The sequence below is a fragment of the Medicago truncatula genome, chromosome 2 (assembly GCF_003473485.1).
Source record: "Medicago truncatula cultivar Jemalong A17 chromosome 2, MtrunA17r5.0-ANR, whole genome shotgun sequence".
Classification (NCBI taxonomy): Eukaryota; Viridiplantae; Streptophyta; class Magnoliopsida; order Fabales; family Fabaceae; genus Medicago; species Medicago truncatula.
In genome coordinates this window covers 41,830,916-41,848,575 of record NC_053043.1, presented here as the reverse complement: position 1 = coordinate 41,848,575, position 17,660 = coordinate 41,830,916, and the positions used below count along the sequence as shown (strand labels likewise).

The 17,660-nt window shown below is 34.5% G+C and overlaps 1 protein-coding gene across 1 annotated transcript; it reads left to right on the top strand.

The window, feature by feature from the left end:
• The first annotated feature begins 250 nt into the window (after positions 1–250).
• On the top strand, positions 251–12,760 carry LOC25487483 (magnesium transporter MRS2-11, chloroplastic). The gene is made up of 14 exons (XM_013609427.3): positions 251–799; positions 1,015–1,087; positions 1,887–1,957; positions 2,287–2,372; positions 2,489–2,579; positions 8,720–8,788; positions 9,508–9,588; positions 9,675–9,840; positions 9,943–9,988; positions 10,412–10,492; positions 10,978–11,060; positions 11,635–11,678; positions 11,787–11,904; positions 12,314–12,760. The coding sequence occupies exons 1-13, from the start codon at positions 452–454 to the stop codon at positions 11,880–11,882; spliced, it is 1,335 nt and encodes a 444-aa protein (XP_013464881.1). The 5' UTR covers positions 251–451; the 3' UTR covers positions 11,883–11,904; positions 12,314–12,760.
• Positions 12,761–17,660: the final 4,900 nt, after the last annotated feature.

Here is a 17,660-nt window from a genome sequence, read left to right as displayed (position 1 = left end):
CACTTTTTGTGTTCTTAATCTCTTGCATGACAGATGCTCTAAGTTGATAGGAGGAGGAGTCGCATTCTCCCACTTATAATTTGAACTGGCAGCCAAATATGAGCCACAAATAATATAACCAAATAGAAAAATAAACATAAATAAACCTTTCACTTTTTTGCCTTTTTCTGCTTATTATCCAATAATATCCTTATCCTCTTTTTACAATCCCATCAACTTCATCAGAACTTACAAGAATACCGTGAAAAAAATAAAATGATAAATCTAACAATTTTTTTGTGAAAATAAAAAGTGTATATAATAATAATAATAATAAAAAATCCAAATCCGGATAAATTATTCATGCATTTCTGTTTTAATCGTTACACAGCTCCAACTACCTACCTTATTCCGTTCCCGGCATGCAAAACCACCGTAACTGCCACCGTCGCCACTCCTGAATTTAACTAACATGGCTTTAACTCTAACTTCTCCTCACTTTCGCTTCCAACCTTTCCTCACACGCACCAATTACCTTTTCTTCTCCGACCTCACCGAACCACAATTCCATGATTCTCTCACTCTTCTTCGCCGGAGACCGATCTCCGTTACATCACCGCCGGCACTCAAGCCAGTGAAATGCAGTAGATCCACGGAGGAGAAGCAGTGGAACGACGCTGAAACGGAAGCTGTCGCGTCTGATTCCGATGAATCAAACGGTCAAGCTCCGAGCAAAACTTCTTCAATAGAGTCTCCGAGGATTGCAACAACCTCTTCTGGAGATTCTCTTTCTCTCGGAATTCGTGAACCTGTTTATGAAGTTCGTTCTATTATCTTAATTATTATGCTTAATTATGAAATTATGCTGTGGTGTTTAGATTTTTTTTTCTTACTTCAATGAACTGAAACCATAGAATTCGGAAGATAAAACTAATTAAGCAGGTTTTTGAATTTTGTTGCAGATTCTTCAGTTTTACTAATTTCGTTTTTTTTACACTGTTTTTTTTTCTGTTTCTATATTTGTGAATCGTGAAGGTTGTGGAAGTGAAATCAGATGGGACAGTATCGACTAGAAAAATCAATAGAAGACAGTTATTGAAGTCTAGTGGTGAGTTAAATGTTATTAATTGAGCTAGTATTTTTATTCATGCAATCATGTTGTGGATAAACAACTTAATTGAGCCCTTGTTGCATAAACACTTGTCGTATAAGTGTTTATGTATAAGCTATTTCTATAATCAAATAGAAAATAAAGTCAAATTGTTTTCATGTAAGCTATAAGTTGTTTTCATAAGTTATGAAGAGCTTATAAGCTATCCTGGAGAGCTTATGAAAGTAAACTAAAAACAACTTAGACATGTAATATGCTGTTTTCATAAGCTCTCCCAAATAATCACAATGTTTATACTAGTACATCAGATGGAGGAAAGTCATATCAAAAGAGGGAGAGGAAGGCCTAGAAAAACTATAACAGAAACTATTAGGAAAGATTTAGAGGTTAATTAATGGGTTGGATCCAAATATGGTTTATGATAGAACATTGTGCCGTAATTTGATCCATGCAGCCGACCCTACTTAGTGGGATAAGGCTTGGTTGTTGTTCTTGTTTATACTAGTAGATACAATCAAACGAGTCAATTCAAACAAATTCAAATTCAAAATAGGTTTTTTATAAACACAATTTTTGTAATGTAATTTGCATAGCAATTGTATTTTGATTGGCCTTTAGCACCTACCTCATGCAGTCTTGTATTTTATTTTTATATTTGTAGTGATACCCTCTTTTTTTTTATTTTATTTTTTATGAAACAATGACACCATCTGCTATTGAACACTGCTAACATATTTCTATCATTAGTTATTATTGTTGTTTTCGTTTTATGTTTGATGAGCGTTCAATTATTCAGGTCTTCGTCCACGGGACGTTAGAAGTGTGGATCCATCATTGTTTTTGACAAATTCAATGCCTTCTTTGCTGGTATAATTTCTTTCCCCCTCAATCATTTCTTAATACCTTATTGTGGTTGTAAACACGGAGATTTAATTTTCATGAAGATGTCCATGGACTGCTCTTTGTAGTATTATTGTAATTAATTTTTATGAGAATCTAATCAGTCTATCAACTATCATGAAGGTTGATTGAAAAGTTGTTATTGAAATACACACACATAAAAATAATCTACTCCACACACACACACCCGTTTTGTTTCGGAAAGTTCACCCCATATGTGGCAAAGGGGAATATAATACATAGCATCAAATATCAAGTTCTGTTCCTAACAATTCAATTTCCTTGCTTTGTATTAGGTCCGTGAGTATGCTATACTTCTAAACCTGGGTTCACTACGAGCAATAGCAATGCAAGACTGTGTACTTATATTTGACTATAATCGGTATTGTTTTAATCTGAAATAATTCATATATTACGGGATGCATTACTGTCGTTATTTCTATGATAAAGGGACATTGAACTAAAACAAAACTTCTGCCTCTATTGATTTTTCACCAGTAAAGGAGGGCAAGCTTTTCTAGAGTCATTGCTGCCTCGGTTGAACCCCAAGAGCAACAATGGAGGGCCATCAATGCCATTTGAAATCGAGGTCTGTTGGATTTGCTTCTCCATTTAATATGCTAATTATTGAATCAAGGGGAAAACCGAATAGAATTATATTCACTTCCAACTTCCAAGCATAGTCTTGTGCTTTAATGCTTTGTTTCCTAACTCATTTTCTGCTATATCATTATGAAAATATGGTGATTTTCAGTCTGGTCTGACAAAAGAAAAATTTGAAAATTGTTTATTTTCAAGGGTTGAATTATGATAGTTAGTCTCAGACCTGAATCAACAATAGCAGTATCAAAATAAGATTCATTCGTTCTTATGAGACAAAAGAAAAGAAAAACTGAATTGAATTTGATTTATTTCATGAGTTGAGATATGATAGTTAGACCCAGGCCTGAAACAACTGAGTAGCAGTACCATTATGAGAATACAGTGATTATCAGTCCTATAAGACAAGAAAGAAAAGAAAAACTTATTTGAATATGGTTTATTTTCAAGAACTGAAATATGATAGTCACACTCAGGTCTGAATCAACTTAATAGCAGCACTAATATAAAAATTCACTCGTTCATAATTTTATTCTGAGGGATGAGAGAAACAGAGAAATAGTAAAATATACTAAAGTATGTATTTATGGCCCAAGGTTTGGAAAGGTAAAGTTGGTGGTTATAGTGAATGTCTACAAAGTCAAAAATAATGACACTATTATTATATCAAACAAAATAGTGCTTAAGTGTAAAATATTAGAACTGAAAATATGTTTATTATATCATATTATGTGGTGAGAGTGTACATTTATATAGGTAAGAGTCTCCTAGTTAACCCCTAATTAATAAGGAAGATTAATCAATACAATCAATACAATGGCTAGTGGAGTTGAAACTAAATAGTCAGAACTTTTCAATATCTCCACTAAGTACTTGATTAATTATTCTAACAGTCCCCCTTCAAACGAAGGGTGTCACAAACCCTCAGTTTGTCTCTAAGATAAAGGAATCTGGCAGTGGCAGTGGACAGAGGCTTAGTTAAGACATCTGCCCACTGGTCTTGAGCAGGCACATGCGAGACATTCAGTTCCTTCCTTATAACCTTTTCTCTCACAAAGAAAATATCCAATTCCATGTGCTTGGTTCTTGAGTGCAGGACTGGGTTGTGAGCAAGAGAAACTGCACTGAGATTATCACAATAGACATGAGGAATTTTACTCTTAATTTGCAATTCATTGAGAAGAGATTGGATCCAAATAATCTCAGCCGAAGCTTGTGCAAGGCTTCTATATTCAGCCTCTGCACTAGATCTAGCTACAAGGGTCTGTTTCCTTGCCCACCAGGAAACTAGATTGGGGCCCAGAAATATGCAGGCTCCTGATGTGCTTCTTCTGTCATCAGGATCTGAAGCCCAGTTAGCATCACAAAATCCGGTGATTGCAATAGGTTCAGTAGAGCTAGCAGGTGTAAGCATTAACCCATGGTGTAAAGTACCCTGCAGATATCTAAGTATCCTCTTGACTGCCTTCCAGTGATCTTCAAGGGGATTTGATAAAAACTGGCAAACTTTGTTCACAGAGTAGGATATTTCAGGTCTTGTTATGGTTGCATATTGCAATGCACCAACAATTGACCTGAAAAATGTAGGATCTGAGACTGTACTTGAACCAAATTTAGACAATTTTGTACTAGATGCCATTGGTGAAGGCATGCTATTAGCATTAATCATGTTAGCTTTCTGAAGAAGGTCCTTGATATATTTGGTTTGAGAAAGAAGTAAAGAGCCAGATGGTGAGTGATGCACCTCTATGCCGAGAAAATAATCTAGTATACCCAAATCTTTAAGGGAGAACTCAGAATTGAGCTGATGAACTAGATTCTGAATAGCCAGTTTTGAGTTTCCAGTGATGATAATATCATCAACATAAACCAATATAAAAATGCAGTGAGCTTGAGTGTGCAAAGTAAACAAAGAAGGATCACATCTGCTTGACTTGAACCCAAAGCTAAGTAAAGATGATTTCAATCTCTCAAACCATGCTCTGGGAGCCTGTTTTAACCCATAGAGAGCCTTGTGTAGTTTGCATACAAGGTTCTTGTCAGAAGATTCAAAGCCAGGAGGCTGCACCATGTAGACTTCCTCAGTTAGCACTCCATTTAGGAATGCATTGTTCACATCCAACTGCTGAAGAGTCCAGTTATAAGTAACTGCAAGTGTCAGAACTGTCCTCATTGTAACAGGTTTGACTACAGGGGAAAAAGTCTCATTGTAGTCAAAACCTGCTTGTTGATGAAAACCCTTAGCCACTAAACGTGCCTTGTACTTGTTTACAGTGCCATCTGGATTTTCTTTTACCCTAAATACCCATTTACATCCAATGGCCAGTCTGTTTGCAGGAAGAGATACTAGAGACCATGTCTGATTATGAAGTAAAGCATTATATTCTTCTTGCATTGCTAAATGCCACTTAGGATCCTGAAGAGCAGTTTTGTAAGTAGTGGGCTCAACATGAGTCAAAAGGAGTGTAGGGTTAATTCTGGGCTGCACAATTCCATGTTTACCTCTGGTTCTCATTGTGTGAGAGTTTTGAGGATGAATTCTGTGAGGAACAGGAGGAGGAGACTCAGAATTAGTAGACTGAGAGCTAGTAACACTAGCAGATGACTCAGGTGAGGAATTTTGAGATGCAGAGGGAGATAGAATGGTGATGGGTGTGGGATTTAGGACCACATTATTTCTGTGTGAGGACTCGGAGTGATGAGAACTAATAGATGGAGTCTGAGGGGTGTTTGATATGGGAGTAGTAGGAACAGACTCGGAATGAGAAGTTTGGGGAGTAGGTGAGTTAACAATGTGAGGACCAGACTCAGAATGAGAATTTTGGGGAGTATGTGAGTTTACAGTAAAGGTTGTTGAGACAGGAGTGGGAAGAAAAGTGGATAAAGTGGGACCATCTGGTAAAACAGAACACACTTTCTGAGATGGAAACAAGTCAAGATAAGGAAATTTTACCTCATTAAACACAACATCTTTGGATATAAAAATTCTACCTGAAGCATCTAAACATTTATATCCTTTGTGACTGTTGGAATATCCCAAGAAAACACACTCCTTTGAATGAAAATCAAACTTATGAGAGTTATAGGGTCTCAAAAAGGGAAAACATGCACAACCAAAGCTTTTAAGGAATTTATAGTCTGGAAATTGAAGGTGAAGTAAGAAAAAGGGTGATTTATTTGCTAAAACTGGTGTAGGTAACCTGTTGATAAGGTAAGTTGCAGTTAAAAAGGCATGGTCCCAAAACTTTAATGGCATTTGTGCATGAGATAAAAGAGTGAGACCAGTTTCAACAATATGTCTATGTTTCCTTTCAACTGAGCCATTTTGATGGTGAGTGTGTGGACAAGTGAATCTGTGAGTGATGCCAAGGCTATTGAGATATTTTGTGAAAGGTAAAAACTCACCACCTCCATCAGTTTGGACAGAAGTAATTTTGTGATTTAACTGCAATTCAATCATGGTTTTAAAATTCTGAAATGTAGAAAGTGTGTGAGATTTGAGTTTCAGAGGATATATCCATGTGTATCTAGAATAAGCATCCACACAAGTAAGAAAATAGGTATATCCACAAGAGGATTCAACTGGTGCAGGTCCCCAAAGATCACAGAAAATTAATTCAAGAGGTTTAGTATATGTCATTTGAGATGCAAAAGATGGCAGTCTATGAACCTTACCATGACAACAAGCAGTACAGAAATCTGACAAGCTTTTATTTGGTAATTTTATATTACAAAGTTTGATAATACTTTGGAGCACCTCATGATGAGGATGTCCAAGTCTGCTATGCCAGATACCATACATGGAAGGAAAAGACTGAGTAGAACTAGATGTTGAACTACTAGGTAAATGTTCAACATTATTGCATTGAAAATTATTGAAATTGAAACCAGTTGAGGGACCTAAATGAAAAGAGGCAGAATTATCAGTTTGTGCTGGAACTTTATTGCAAACAGTGTTGACACTAGAATTTTGAGAGACAGGAGCAGTGGTCTTGAATGATTTGGTGTGCTCAAATTGATAGAGACCATCATGTCCTAGAATACCTCTTAAAAGCACCTTAGAAGAATCCTGAGATTTGACAAAACAATGATTAGGATGAAACTCAAAGTAAACATTGTTATCTTTAGCAAATTGACTCACACTAACAAGATTTTTGGTTATAGAGGGAACAAGAAGGAGATTATTTAGTTTTAGAGTAGTTTGAGGATGTAAAGGAGAAGTAAATTGTAAGGAACCAACAGAGGTAATAGCCAAACCTTGTCCATTTCCAATATGGACCTGATCAGAACCTGAAAGAGACGTGGAATCCATGAGGTTGGATGCATCAGGGGTGACATGATGAGTAGCACCTGAGTCAGGGTACCAGGCATTGTTGAATGAATTGTATGGATCTGAGCCAGTTAAGAAGGCCTGGGGAGCTTGACCTCTCTGATTCGCAGCCTGTGTGGGAGGCCTAAGAAACTGTCCAGAATGTTGAGGACGTGACATGTTCTGCATCCATACATTTGGAGGTGCACCATAGCCTCCTGGTGAGCCATAGGGACTGTAGTAATCATTTTGTGGGGCAAAGAAACGGTAGTGACAATAGCTTGCATCATGACCAGTTTTTGAACATATTTGGCATTGAACATTGGATCTTCCACCAAAACGGCCACCACGTCCTCTGAATCTACCACCAAAACGGCCACCACGTCCTCTGAACTGGCCATTTCTTCCTCCAAAATTAGGGTTAGAGTTAGGAAACTGATTGTTTCCGGTACCATCAGTATAATTGTGGTTTTGAGAATTAGGACCATGAGATTGGGATTCTGAATTTGCAGTTTCAGTGAGATTAACTGAAACAGGTTCACTGATAGCAGCTTTCTTGAACTTCTCCTTTCTAGATTCTTGTGTGAGAAGCTGAGATTCAAGTTCATCTAAAGAAACAACCTCAGATTTTGCATTCACACTAGCAACAATAGGGTCAAACTCTTCAGGAAGTGCTTCAAGAACAACTTCAATTAGGTCCCTGTGAGAGACTGGATCTCCAATTGAAGCAAGAGATTCTGAAATTGCGCGAATTCGAGCAATGAATTCAGCGACAGTGCGTGAACCTTTCGTAATGGATCTAAGTTCAGATCGAAGTTGACGCGAACGCGTCTTCATCTGCGTGAAGCAGTAACTATGGATCTCATCCCAAACCTGCCATGAGTGGCGAAGGAGAACGAATCGCGAAAGTAGCGAAGGCGAAATCGTTGAAAGAATCCAGGTGCAGAGCAATGAATCTTGTTCTTCCCATTCAGTGTAAGCAGGATTCTCCGTTCCAGCTTCGCGCGCTGCATCTGTGAGAAAAACCGGTGGAATATCAGGTGAAATCACAAATTTCACCATCTTCGTTCCGCGAAGAACACCTTCGACTTGTTGCTTCCATTGAAGGTAGTTCGTATCATCAAGCTTAACAGAAACTACTTGTTTGAAGGTTTTGGATGCTGCAGCAGTTACGCGTTGCGCATCAGAGGGAGAAGACGTAGACATGGCTCTGGATCAAGAAGCTCTAGATACCATATTAGAACTGAAAATATGTTTATTATATCATATTATGTGGTGAGAGTGTACATTTATATAGGTAAGAGTCTCCTAGTTAACCCCTAATTAATAAGGAAGATTAATCAATACAATCAATACAATGGCTAGTGGAGTTGAAACTAAATAGTCAGAACTTTTCAATATCTCCACTAAGTACTTGATTAATTATTCTAACATAAAAGACGACGCAGAAGGATCTAAAGATGGTAACAATTCCAATGCAGAAGGCCAAGAAAAGTGTGGCCTTAAAAGTAAGTCGGGTACCAGAAGAGAAAGTATATAGGAACCCAAAATGGTTATGATTTTTGGGGAGTAAATTTTCAAGTAATTGGGGTTTAAGTCTTGTTCCCAGTGGTAAATACCCTCGTTAAAAGAAAACTGAAGGTATTTGAATATTACAGTTCATACTAACATTCATATGACCAGTTGGTTACCATGGGTATAATTGTGTTCTCATTTTGTATGTTAGGGTCATCATCCATCTTGCTTGTCAATGTCATCATGGAATGCTATTATGAACTGTCTTCCACTCTTCCCCCTAATTATCATGGTTGAACTTTCAGGTTGTCGAAGCAGCATTGCTTTCAAGAATACAACGTTTGGAGCGGAAACTGATGGACTTAGAACCTCGTGTGAGTATGGAAACACAGTGAGTAACTGAGTATGTTTATGTTCATTCTTTGTGGTATGCGTGTTCTTGCACATGTGTTAATTTGCCTATTTGTTCCTATGGCTTTGATAAGTAGTTGTTTCTACACCTGTACATGAGCAAAAACTGGTAAAAATTTATGGACTTTATCACTTACTTTTGTGTGATATTTTCCTGCTACTTCTCCATGCCGACATTCTATAAGATCTTAACAGTATTATAAATGCCATTTCACGATGATTTATTACATATATTTATTAGCATGGTTGTTTTCATTTTTTGGAAAAAATGATTTTAAGATTATGGAAAAAGTGTTCTTTTTTAGAGCTTTGGCATTGAAGCTATTTTTCATGTGGTTCAAGTTATAAAAGGACACTTAAATCTTTATGTGCTTAAAATAAACAATCTGTTTTATTCAACTTTATTTTTTTACAAGGTAAAACCAAGATCTTAAGAAAATTAGAAGTGATTTTTTTCCCCCAAAGTAAAAGTAATCTTTCATGAAAAAGCTGAACTCAACTGTCTCTTTCTATAGCATATGTCTAGTGGCAGAAACCTCCTTATTGAAATATTTTACAGAGTAGACTGATTTTTTGCCTTCTTGCTTCATAACAGATTATATGTTTCACCCTTTTTCTGTCTCTGAATCCTCTGTCCCTGATTTGAATAACCATTTTCTCTCCCCCTACCCCCTGGCCCTAGGTTCAAGCTCTTCTTGAGGCCTTACCAAATCGGATAACTGGGGATATACTGGAGCAACTTCGTATTAGCAAACAAACTTTGGTATTTTCTTCTGACTTTTTCTCACTAATCTTCAGCGGTTCTGAGAGCAAACAATTGATTTTATTCACTTCCTGCCAAATTGCTAGGTTGAGTTAGGCTCAAGGGCAGGAGCTCTCAGGCAGATGCTGCTTGACCTTCTGGAGGACCCAGATGAAATACGGCGGATATGTATTATGGGAAGAAATTGTACAATAAATAAAGGAAACCATAATGTGGAATGCTCAGTGCCTTTAGACAAGCAGGTTGCTGAGGGTAAGCTGTGAAATACTGGAGACATCAATACTAATCTTCTCATTCTGCAGATGACTTTAAATTATACATAGTCGCTCATTTGTTTTTTCTCATGATATGTAGAGGAGGAGGAGGAGATTGAGATGCTTCTGGAAAATTATCTCCAAAGGTTATTCTCGTTCCAAATTTGTGCATTACGTATCAAAATAATTATTTTTTGTGTTCTCATGTGTTGAGGATGTATATATGATATTTGTAACACACTGCACAACAGTGTTGTATGCCTTCACGGCCTTTCTTATGTCATGTTGAGGAAGGTAGTAGTCAAAGCAGTAACATGGTGGAAACATGTTGAAAGTGAAACCAAGAATCTTAAGCCTTTACTTACCATTAATATCCAGAAAGCTCTCTTATCCATGTTGCAATACCTGAAAGGAATCTGCATTAAGAAACAAGTCTCATAAAGCTTCTGAACTCAACAATTAGTTGATGATTCTTATAAATGTTAATTACTTTTTCTTTTGTATTAAGTTTAACATTTCTAATGATATTTCATCTTAAAGTTGAACTCTATGTATAAATGCACTTGCAGATGTGAATCTTGTCATGGTCAAGCTGAAAGGCTTCTTGATTCTGCAAGGGAAATGGAAGATTCAATAGCTGTCAGTTTGAGGTTTGAATTTATTTTCTCTCTCTTCAGCCAGGGGGGTTTAGAATTGTATCAAGTGATTGTGGATTACTGCATTGAAAGAATCACATGATTTGATGTTAGGAAGTTATGTCATCTCCCAAAGCCACGTTTTGCTAATCATGGAATTGCTTTTGAACTGTCATCCTTGGTTCCATTGTGAAGTTAAATTAAGGATTTAACCCTTCGTGGTCCCATATTGTCATTAAAGTCAAAAGCATAGTATAACAGTATAATATTATTACATTCAAAGACTTCAATCATAATTAAGAATGCATGAAATGTTTTTAACTCTTGCAATTAAAATGGATCATCTAAGTATCTAACTTCCTCCGTGCATATACTCAGACACCATAGTTCATTAGCTTTGCTTTAACCTCAATGCAAGAGAGAAATTTGTCGATGTCCGAAGCTCTCTGTCATCACTAACCAACCTTATTTGTTCTAATAACTTTGGTTTCATTCAACAGCTCACGGAGGCTTGAAGTTAGCAGGGTGGAACTGCTTCTCCAGGTTGGAACATTCTGTGTGGCAGTTGGTGCCCTTGTAGCAGGTACATATTTTGGGTGGTTCTTTGACCAAGTATGTGAAATAGGTTATATAAACCCACCCATAATTTTAACCAAACTTAATTTAAATTATTCGCATTCTAGTCTGGATTAAGCAGTTAACAAAATCAATTTCACATACCAGTAATTAAAGTGGACTCAAACTTGGTTAATTATAAATTTGTTAGTGGTTTGGATGGCATCAAAACAACCCCTACAGAACTTCTTAAAATCTAATAATTTTATGATCATTTAGTTCTGAAGCTTTGCCTGATAATAACATGCATTGCACCATTTAACCACCTAGGTACATGTTCATTTGTTATGCAAATTTGCTACTACCATCATGATGGCAGAATTTTGTTGTTTAATATACTTTCCATGAAGGACTTTAAAGATTTAGAATCTGGAGTTGCCAATTTGATCTCGAAAGGAACTTGTGGAAAAAATATGAACTTTTGGCTCTGTGGCATATGTGATTACATCAAATGCACAAGACTGTCTGGTTTATCACCTGAGAGATTGAGAGAACATTATACATTACCTGATCTATATCAAAATATTCTTTCATGATTTCAGGCATATTTGGCATGAACCTGAAGTCCTATCTTGAGGAACGTGTGGTGAGTTACTGTCTACAATCATATTCCATCTACGACTTACTAGGTTCTTTTTGGAAGTTATTGGCAATCAGTCTTGTTAAATTAACCATATTTGTGGATTTAATGCAGTTTGCATTTTGGTTTACCACATCTGGGATTATTATTGGTGGCATTGTTGTTTTTTTTATTATGTATAACTACCTCAGAGCAAGGAAAATATTTTGATCAGACGAAACTTCAAATATAGGTAAGTTTGTTATCCTCCTCTACTTAATGTATTTTTATTGTTAATCTTGTTAATGTATTTAAATTATAATATTATGTGTTAAAATCATAAACTTATAGAAAAATTTAAATATTTAATTTAAGTATATTGACCTAAATAGTAAGATGAATAGGTGATAAGCTATTTCAGCAGTAGTCTGTCACGTATTTAAAGATCTTATTACAAAAATAAAATTTAAAGTAGGCTTTCAAATGGAAGATCTTTAAAAAAAAAAAATTAACCTATAAACAATTCAGGCTCAGGCCTTGATAAGCTCTGCCATACGTAACCTGTTTTGACCTCTACTTCTAAGGTTTAGTCATCATTATCAATGTAACTATAATCGTATATTAAATGCTCCGAACCTGAGGGATTCTGATTCATTTTTCAGGTTATTTTCAAATATGAAGGAACGTAAGCACCCACAAATACAGTGATTGTGCACGAAGATCAATCAACCGAAATGAATTTGGAAGTATGCATGATATATTATTACTCACACAACTGATGTTGTAACAAGCTTTAGCTTTTATTCTTATTCCAGAGGGGGATAGCACATTCAATTTTTTACTGCTTCACAAATTCATAATGGTTATGTGAGCCATCAACATCAGGAGACTCTTCACTAGGTTGTTCCTTGTGTGGGTGTTGTGTGCAATAAAACATTCGTCAACTTACACTATTTTTAGTGTCAAGGTATTGTATACATAAGAACTGCATGAAGGTAGTTGAATGCACAGACGTCAATAAGCACTTTAGTTGATAATATTGATATTGTATCTTCAAGTGAATTTTTACGGTGCTGATATGTCCAAAATCAGAAAAGTATGTCCAGTCACACGGTGCATGGATCTGACCAATCCTTGCGAAGAAATTAAACCAATGTAAGATTTACACCATATAATACAGGTATCTGGCTCCTTTAAAATAGGTTGAGCGTACTGAGTTTTTGTGAAAGTTTGAAGGATATAGAAAGAATACAGACTGCGCACCCTCGTTCATTCAAAGATATAGCTATAGAGAAAATGCATACTGCACAACTTATACGTGGCTTTTAGAAATATAGCGGCTATTTTGCGTTTACATCTCCAGATTCAGTCAAAACTCAAACAATTTTTCAGGATAAGGCTCCTCGGAATCATTCCTTCATTTGTCAAACGATGCTACTTTTACAAACTCTTCAAAGACAGACATGTGATTACATAATTGTCAAACTTGATTAACACTTGACTATCCAAAGTCATGATCATCACCTGCTGATGTTCATGTACGACGTTCTTTAAAAATGTTTTGAACATAATTAAATATCTAAACAATAAAATAAATATAACTAAATATCTAAAATAGTGTAAGGCATGTTGGAGCCAATTCAAGTTTGATTTGGGGTTAAGACATTTGTAGATGAAGTTGATAGGCAGTCTTTTTCAGAACAGCGTTGTAAACTGGAGACTTTACATACAACCCATGTCTTACCCAGTCTAGGGGTGTTCACGGATTGAATTGGTTCGGTTTTAGGAGGAAAAACCATTTGATCCAATTATTTCGGTTTTGTTATTTGTTCATCCAATTGGTTTGGTTTTAAAATCAAATCCAATTCAATTCGATCTAAATTGTTTCGGTTTGGATTAGATTGGTTTTCGATTTTCATTATTGTATATTTTTCCATTTTCTTATAAAAAAATATATATATTTTATGACATTTTATGAAAATGTAAGGTTAAGAAAAAAATTAATAAGTAGAAAATAAAAGCAACATAAAGAAAATAAAATAGTAGGTTAAAGAAAGTAGTTTCATAATCGTAAATTAATAGTATTTCTTAAGAGAATGGGAAAAAGTCAACACTAAGTCTAGAAAATAATTACAAAATTTAATATAATAATATATATGCAAATATAAATATTTCGGTTTGGATTGGATTGGTTCGGTTTATACTAAAGGAACCGAAAACCAATCCAATCCATTTAAAATTGCGTGTTTTATTTCGAGTTTTAGTTATTGGTTTGGTTTGGTTTGGTTTTTTATTTTTCGATTTGGTTTTTGCGGATTGCATTGGATTGGATTGGATATGAACACCCCTATTATCCAATGTCGACACGAGAAACTCGAGTTTGTGATTGACAGCTAAATTGAGATTCATGAAAGTTGGAAAAACATATATTTGTTTTTTTATTTGGGATAGGATCAAATGACGTGTCAAAGTTAATTTAACACACAATCATTACCGTTAATTTCTTTTAATCTAAAGGCTCACATCTATTCACTTCACGAGTCACATTATAATTTTAATATCCTAATTAATGGTAATCTTTACCAATAAGGTAATTAACGGTTCATCTTTTCCTTTTCTTATTTTTATATATCTTTTCAACGCCGAGTCTAATACTAATACTTTTGTTCTGTTACATACATACATGCCCCTAAGCAGTAGATTTTAGAACATGAACATCAATTACATATAACTGTTCAATCATTTACAACATATGAAGGGTGCAATAAGTCCATCGAAGCTTAGCATCCATGTTTTCTTTTGACTTTTTAGAATTTTAACAATCGAATATGAAATAAGCACAATCTCATCATTGTAGTATCGCCTTATTGTGAAACAATTTGTGTGGATGTTTTTCATTTAGATTTTTTTTATGCTAAACTCAATACAATGTTAGGTGTATTTATTCCTGATAAATATTATTATTTACAACTTCACAAATCCAGAAGTCGAAAAAAATAGATACTCTGTTACTAAACATTTAGTTGATTTGGAATGTCAAACTGAAATGTCATGATACAAGGATCCACCAATTGCATTGAGTTGTACTGCTTTTGATTGTCAAACAAGTCATCTCATCCACGCCTAGATTTTCTACATTGTAAGTAGAAGGTTACAATCCAAAAACTACATAATTACAAAAATACAGCTTGCATAACACACATACATGGTAAATAGTACGATTAAAGTAAACATTTCACATACATGAGAGACAACACAACACACTTTTAGTCTAAAATGCATGTTTTACAGAAGTAGACTCACACGACTCATCACATGTAAATGACTGAGTCATCCACTCAAGCATACATTATTTAAAAAATTTAGTTCACCTCTAAATATTTATACATACTATATGTATAGTACTAATAACAAATTGGTGTCACTTTATGTTTGGGCCATGGACATTCACTTGCACCGACGTGCTCAGATCCACCAATGTATTATCTTTCAATATAAAATTTGTCATTTTAATTTTAATTTTTTTCAACTCTTTAACTTGTTTCGTAGACCCTAAAAATATTCACCACATAATATAGATCAAGAATAATGAACATTATCAATTGAATCATGAATCTTCCAAACCTAACCCTTCAATATAACCTCATTCCCCCTCCCTCGTCTATCTCTCCTTCTCTATCCATATTTCTGAAGAAAAAAAAAAACTTGATTTAAAAAGTACAAAACCCTAAAAACCCTAATCGTAATGGATAATCTACCTTCTCTATCTATCTTTTTTTAAGCAACATTTTTTATGAAATTTTTTATAGGAAAACTTGAAATTTGAAAATTTTATAGAGACCAAAAACATTTTTTACCCTTTTATTTTTTTTCATAAAAGACAAACAAAGATAAAGAGATGATAAGGAAAAAGAGAAAAAGAATAATCATAAATAGATATGGAAAGCACACGTAATTTTACAGTATTTTATTGCGGTAATTTATTTTTAATAATTGGATTTTGATATTCACTTTGCTAGATTAATCCAACACTTGGGATTTAATGTTGATAAAGATTGAGGTAAAATTTGATTAACAAGATACAATTTGCGATAACATGTTTAAATGTTAATATTATGAATATGTGGGCAAAATAATATTTTATTATGTGTTAGCTTGTGTTAAATGTGATTATGTGACTTCTTGTATGTGTTTGTTCCATTCAATGTTATTCTTTAAATGACTGGATTATTCACTCCTTTGTTATTTGTATATGTGAGCAGATATAAAAATACATTTATTTAATACTGTTAGTTCGTTATTCATACTATAATTGGTGGTACCAAAGAAAAAATGTCTTTTATATTTAATAAGATTTTGAATTTAATAATATTTTGTAAAATTATTGATTAAAACCATTATTATGTAATTTGTTGTTTTTAGGATGAAAGTCAATCATATATTAAAGTATTTGTGAATGACTGATGTTTAAAATTGTTTAAATGTTTAATATTGACTACATGTTGATACAAATGTTTTGTAAATGTGTAGAATGTGATGTTGTAATAACTTGGGTGTGTTTGTTACCATATTACCATACATATTCATATGTTTAAATGTTTATTATTGACTACATGTTTATACAAATATTTGTAAATGCGTAGAATGTGATGTTTTAAGAACTTGGGTGTGTTTGTTACCATATTACCACACATATTCATATGAATGCGAAGTTTGAAATTTTACATTTTCATGTTTCGTACAAGTTTATAAAACTTATTCTCAGACATTATATATTTCTAAGAATAAAATTTACAAATAATTGTCAACCTTATATTTTCTTGTTATGAAAAAGAAATTTTTTTATTCCCAAGAATGAAACATAACAACTCACTTTCGTCTATTTTTTTATTTCTATTTCATGTTTTAAATGTTATAAATTTTTAAAAAGGTTTCTTAGAATACAAAGTATTAAACAAACATTTTCATTTCTACTTCCAATCCGTTAATCAGCAGAAGCTTCATAGCATCTTCAGGAGTAGTAAATTATCTGAAGCTTTTGGCTATCAGAATGGAGTAAAAAGCCTATCACCTATTTGTTGCCGGATGTTTTGGTGAAGATCCTTCCTGGTTTAAAATAACCAACATGACAAAGAATTTGTACCAAAATGAAGTTAGGAAAGCGGTTATGACCTAATGGGATGGGAAAAAATTGGAATTTAATAAGGATATAGTATAACCTTCCTGATAAGAAGGAACCTTTTGAGAGGTTTGTTAGACTCAAATATGAAGGTGAGAAAAAACACAAGAAGGGGGGTTGAATTGGGATGGCTTTTTTTTATACATGTCCCTTCCACAAACCGGAAATCAGTCATGTCCTCCTTGCACTTCCAAGGAGAGTTCACTATGTAATATCTGATTACAATTGCTCGATACTAAACTTAGTAAGAGACTTCAAATGCTCAAACACAACTGCCAAAGACTTTCTATGCTCATAAACACAATCAAGAGACTTCTATTGTTTAAGCACAACTGAAAGAGACTTCTCAATTCAAAGAGAATTACAAGAAAAATGTTTGAGGTCGAACACTCGATATACAATCAGTGGTGTTCACAATACAAATCAGATACATACTCTAAAACTCTAGATAAAAAATTCTTGGTGAACTTTGAATGCAGAACAATTTCAGCAGAGTTTTGGCTCAGTTAATTCTTGGTATTGTTCTACTGAAACTCGGAGTATTCACTCCTTTTATATAGGGGTGTGAAAGAGACTTTGAATTGGCAGCACATTCAAAATAGAGTCGTTTGAAGCTTTTGATCAATCACCAATGATCATTTGCCTGATATAGTTATTGTCCTAAGAGTGATCAATTTCAAATGCATTCCTATTGAGAAGGAACATTGTTGCAGACAGAGCTGTTTTTCTTGTTTTATAGCAGAGACAAAAACTGAGTAGTGGAGATAGTAGTTGTACATTTCGTACAAACGTACTATGTCAACGCTCTTTGAAGAATTAGCATTCAATGC

What these genes read in the sequence shown, in the direction of transcription:
- LOC25487483 (XM_013609427.3), top strand. Translation starts at nt 452, where the DNA reads ATGGCTTTAACTCTAACTTCTCCTCACTTTCGCTTCCAACCTTTCCTC. An exon ending in GTATTAGCAAACAAACTTTG is followed by an intron (nt 9,589 to 9,674) that starts GTATTTTCTTCT and finishes CCAAATTGCTAG; the next exon opens with GTTGAGTTAGGCTCAAGGGC. An exon ending in TCAATAGCTGTCAGTTTGAG is followed by an intron (nt 10,493 to 10,977) that starts GTTTGAATTTAT and finishes TTCATTCAACAG; the next exon opens with CTCACGGAGGCTTGAAGTTA.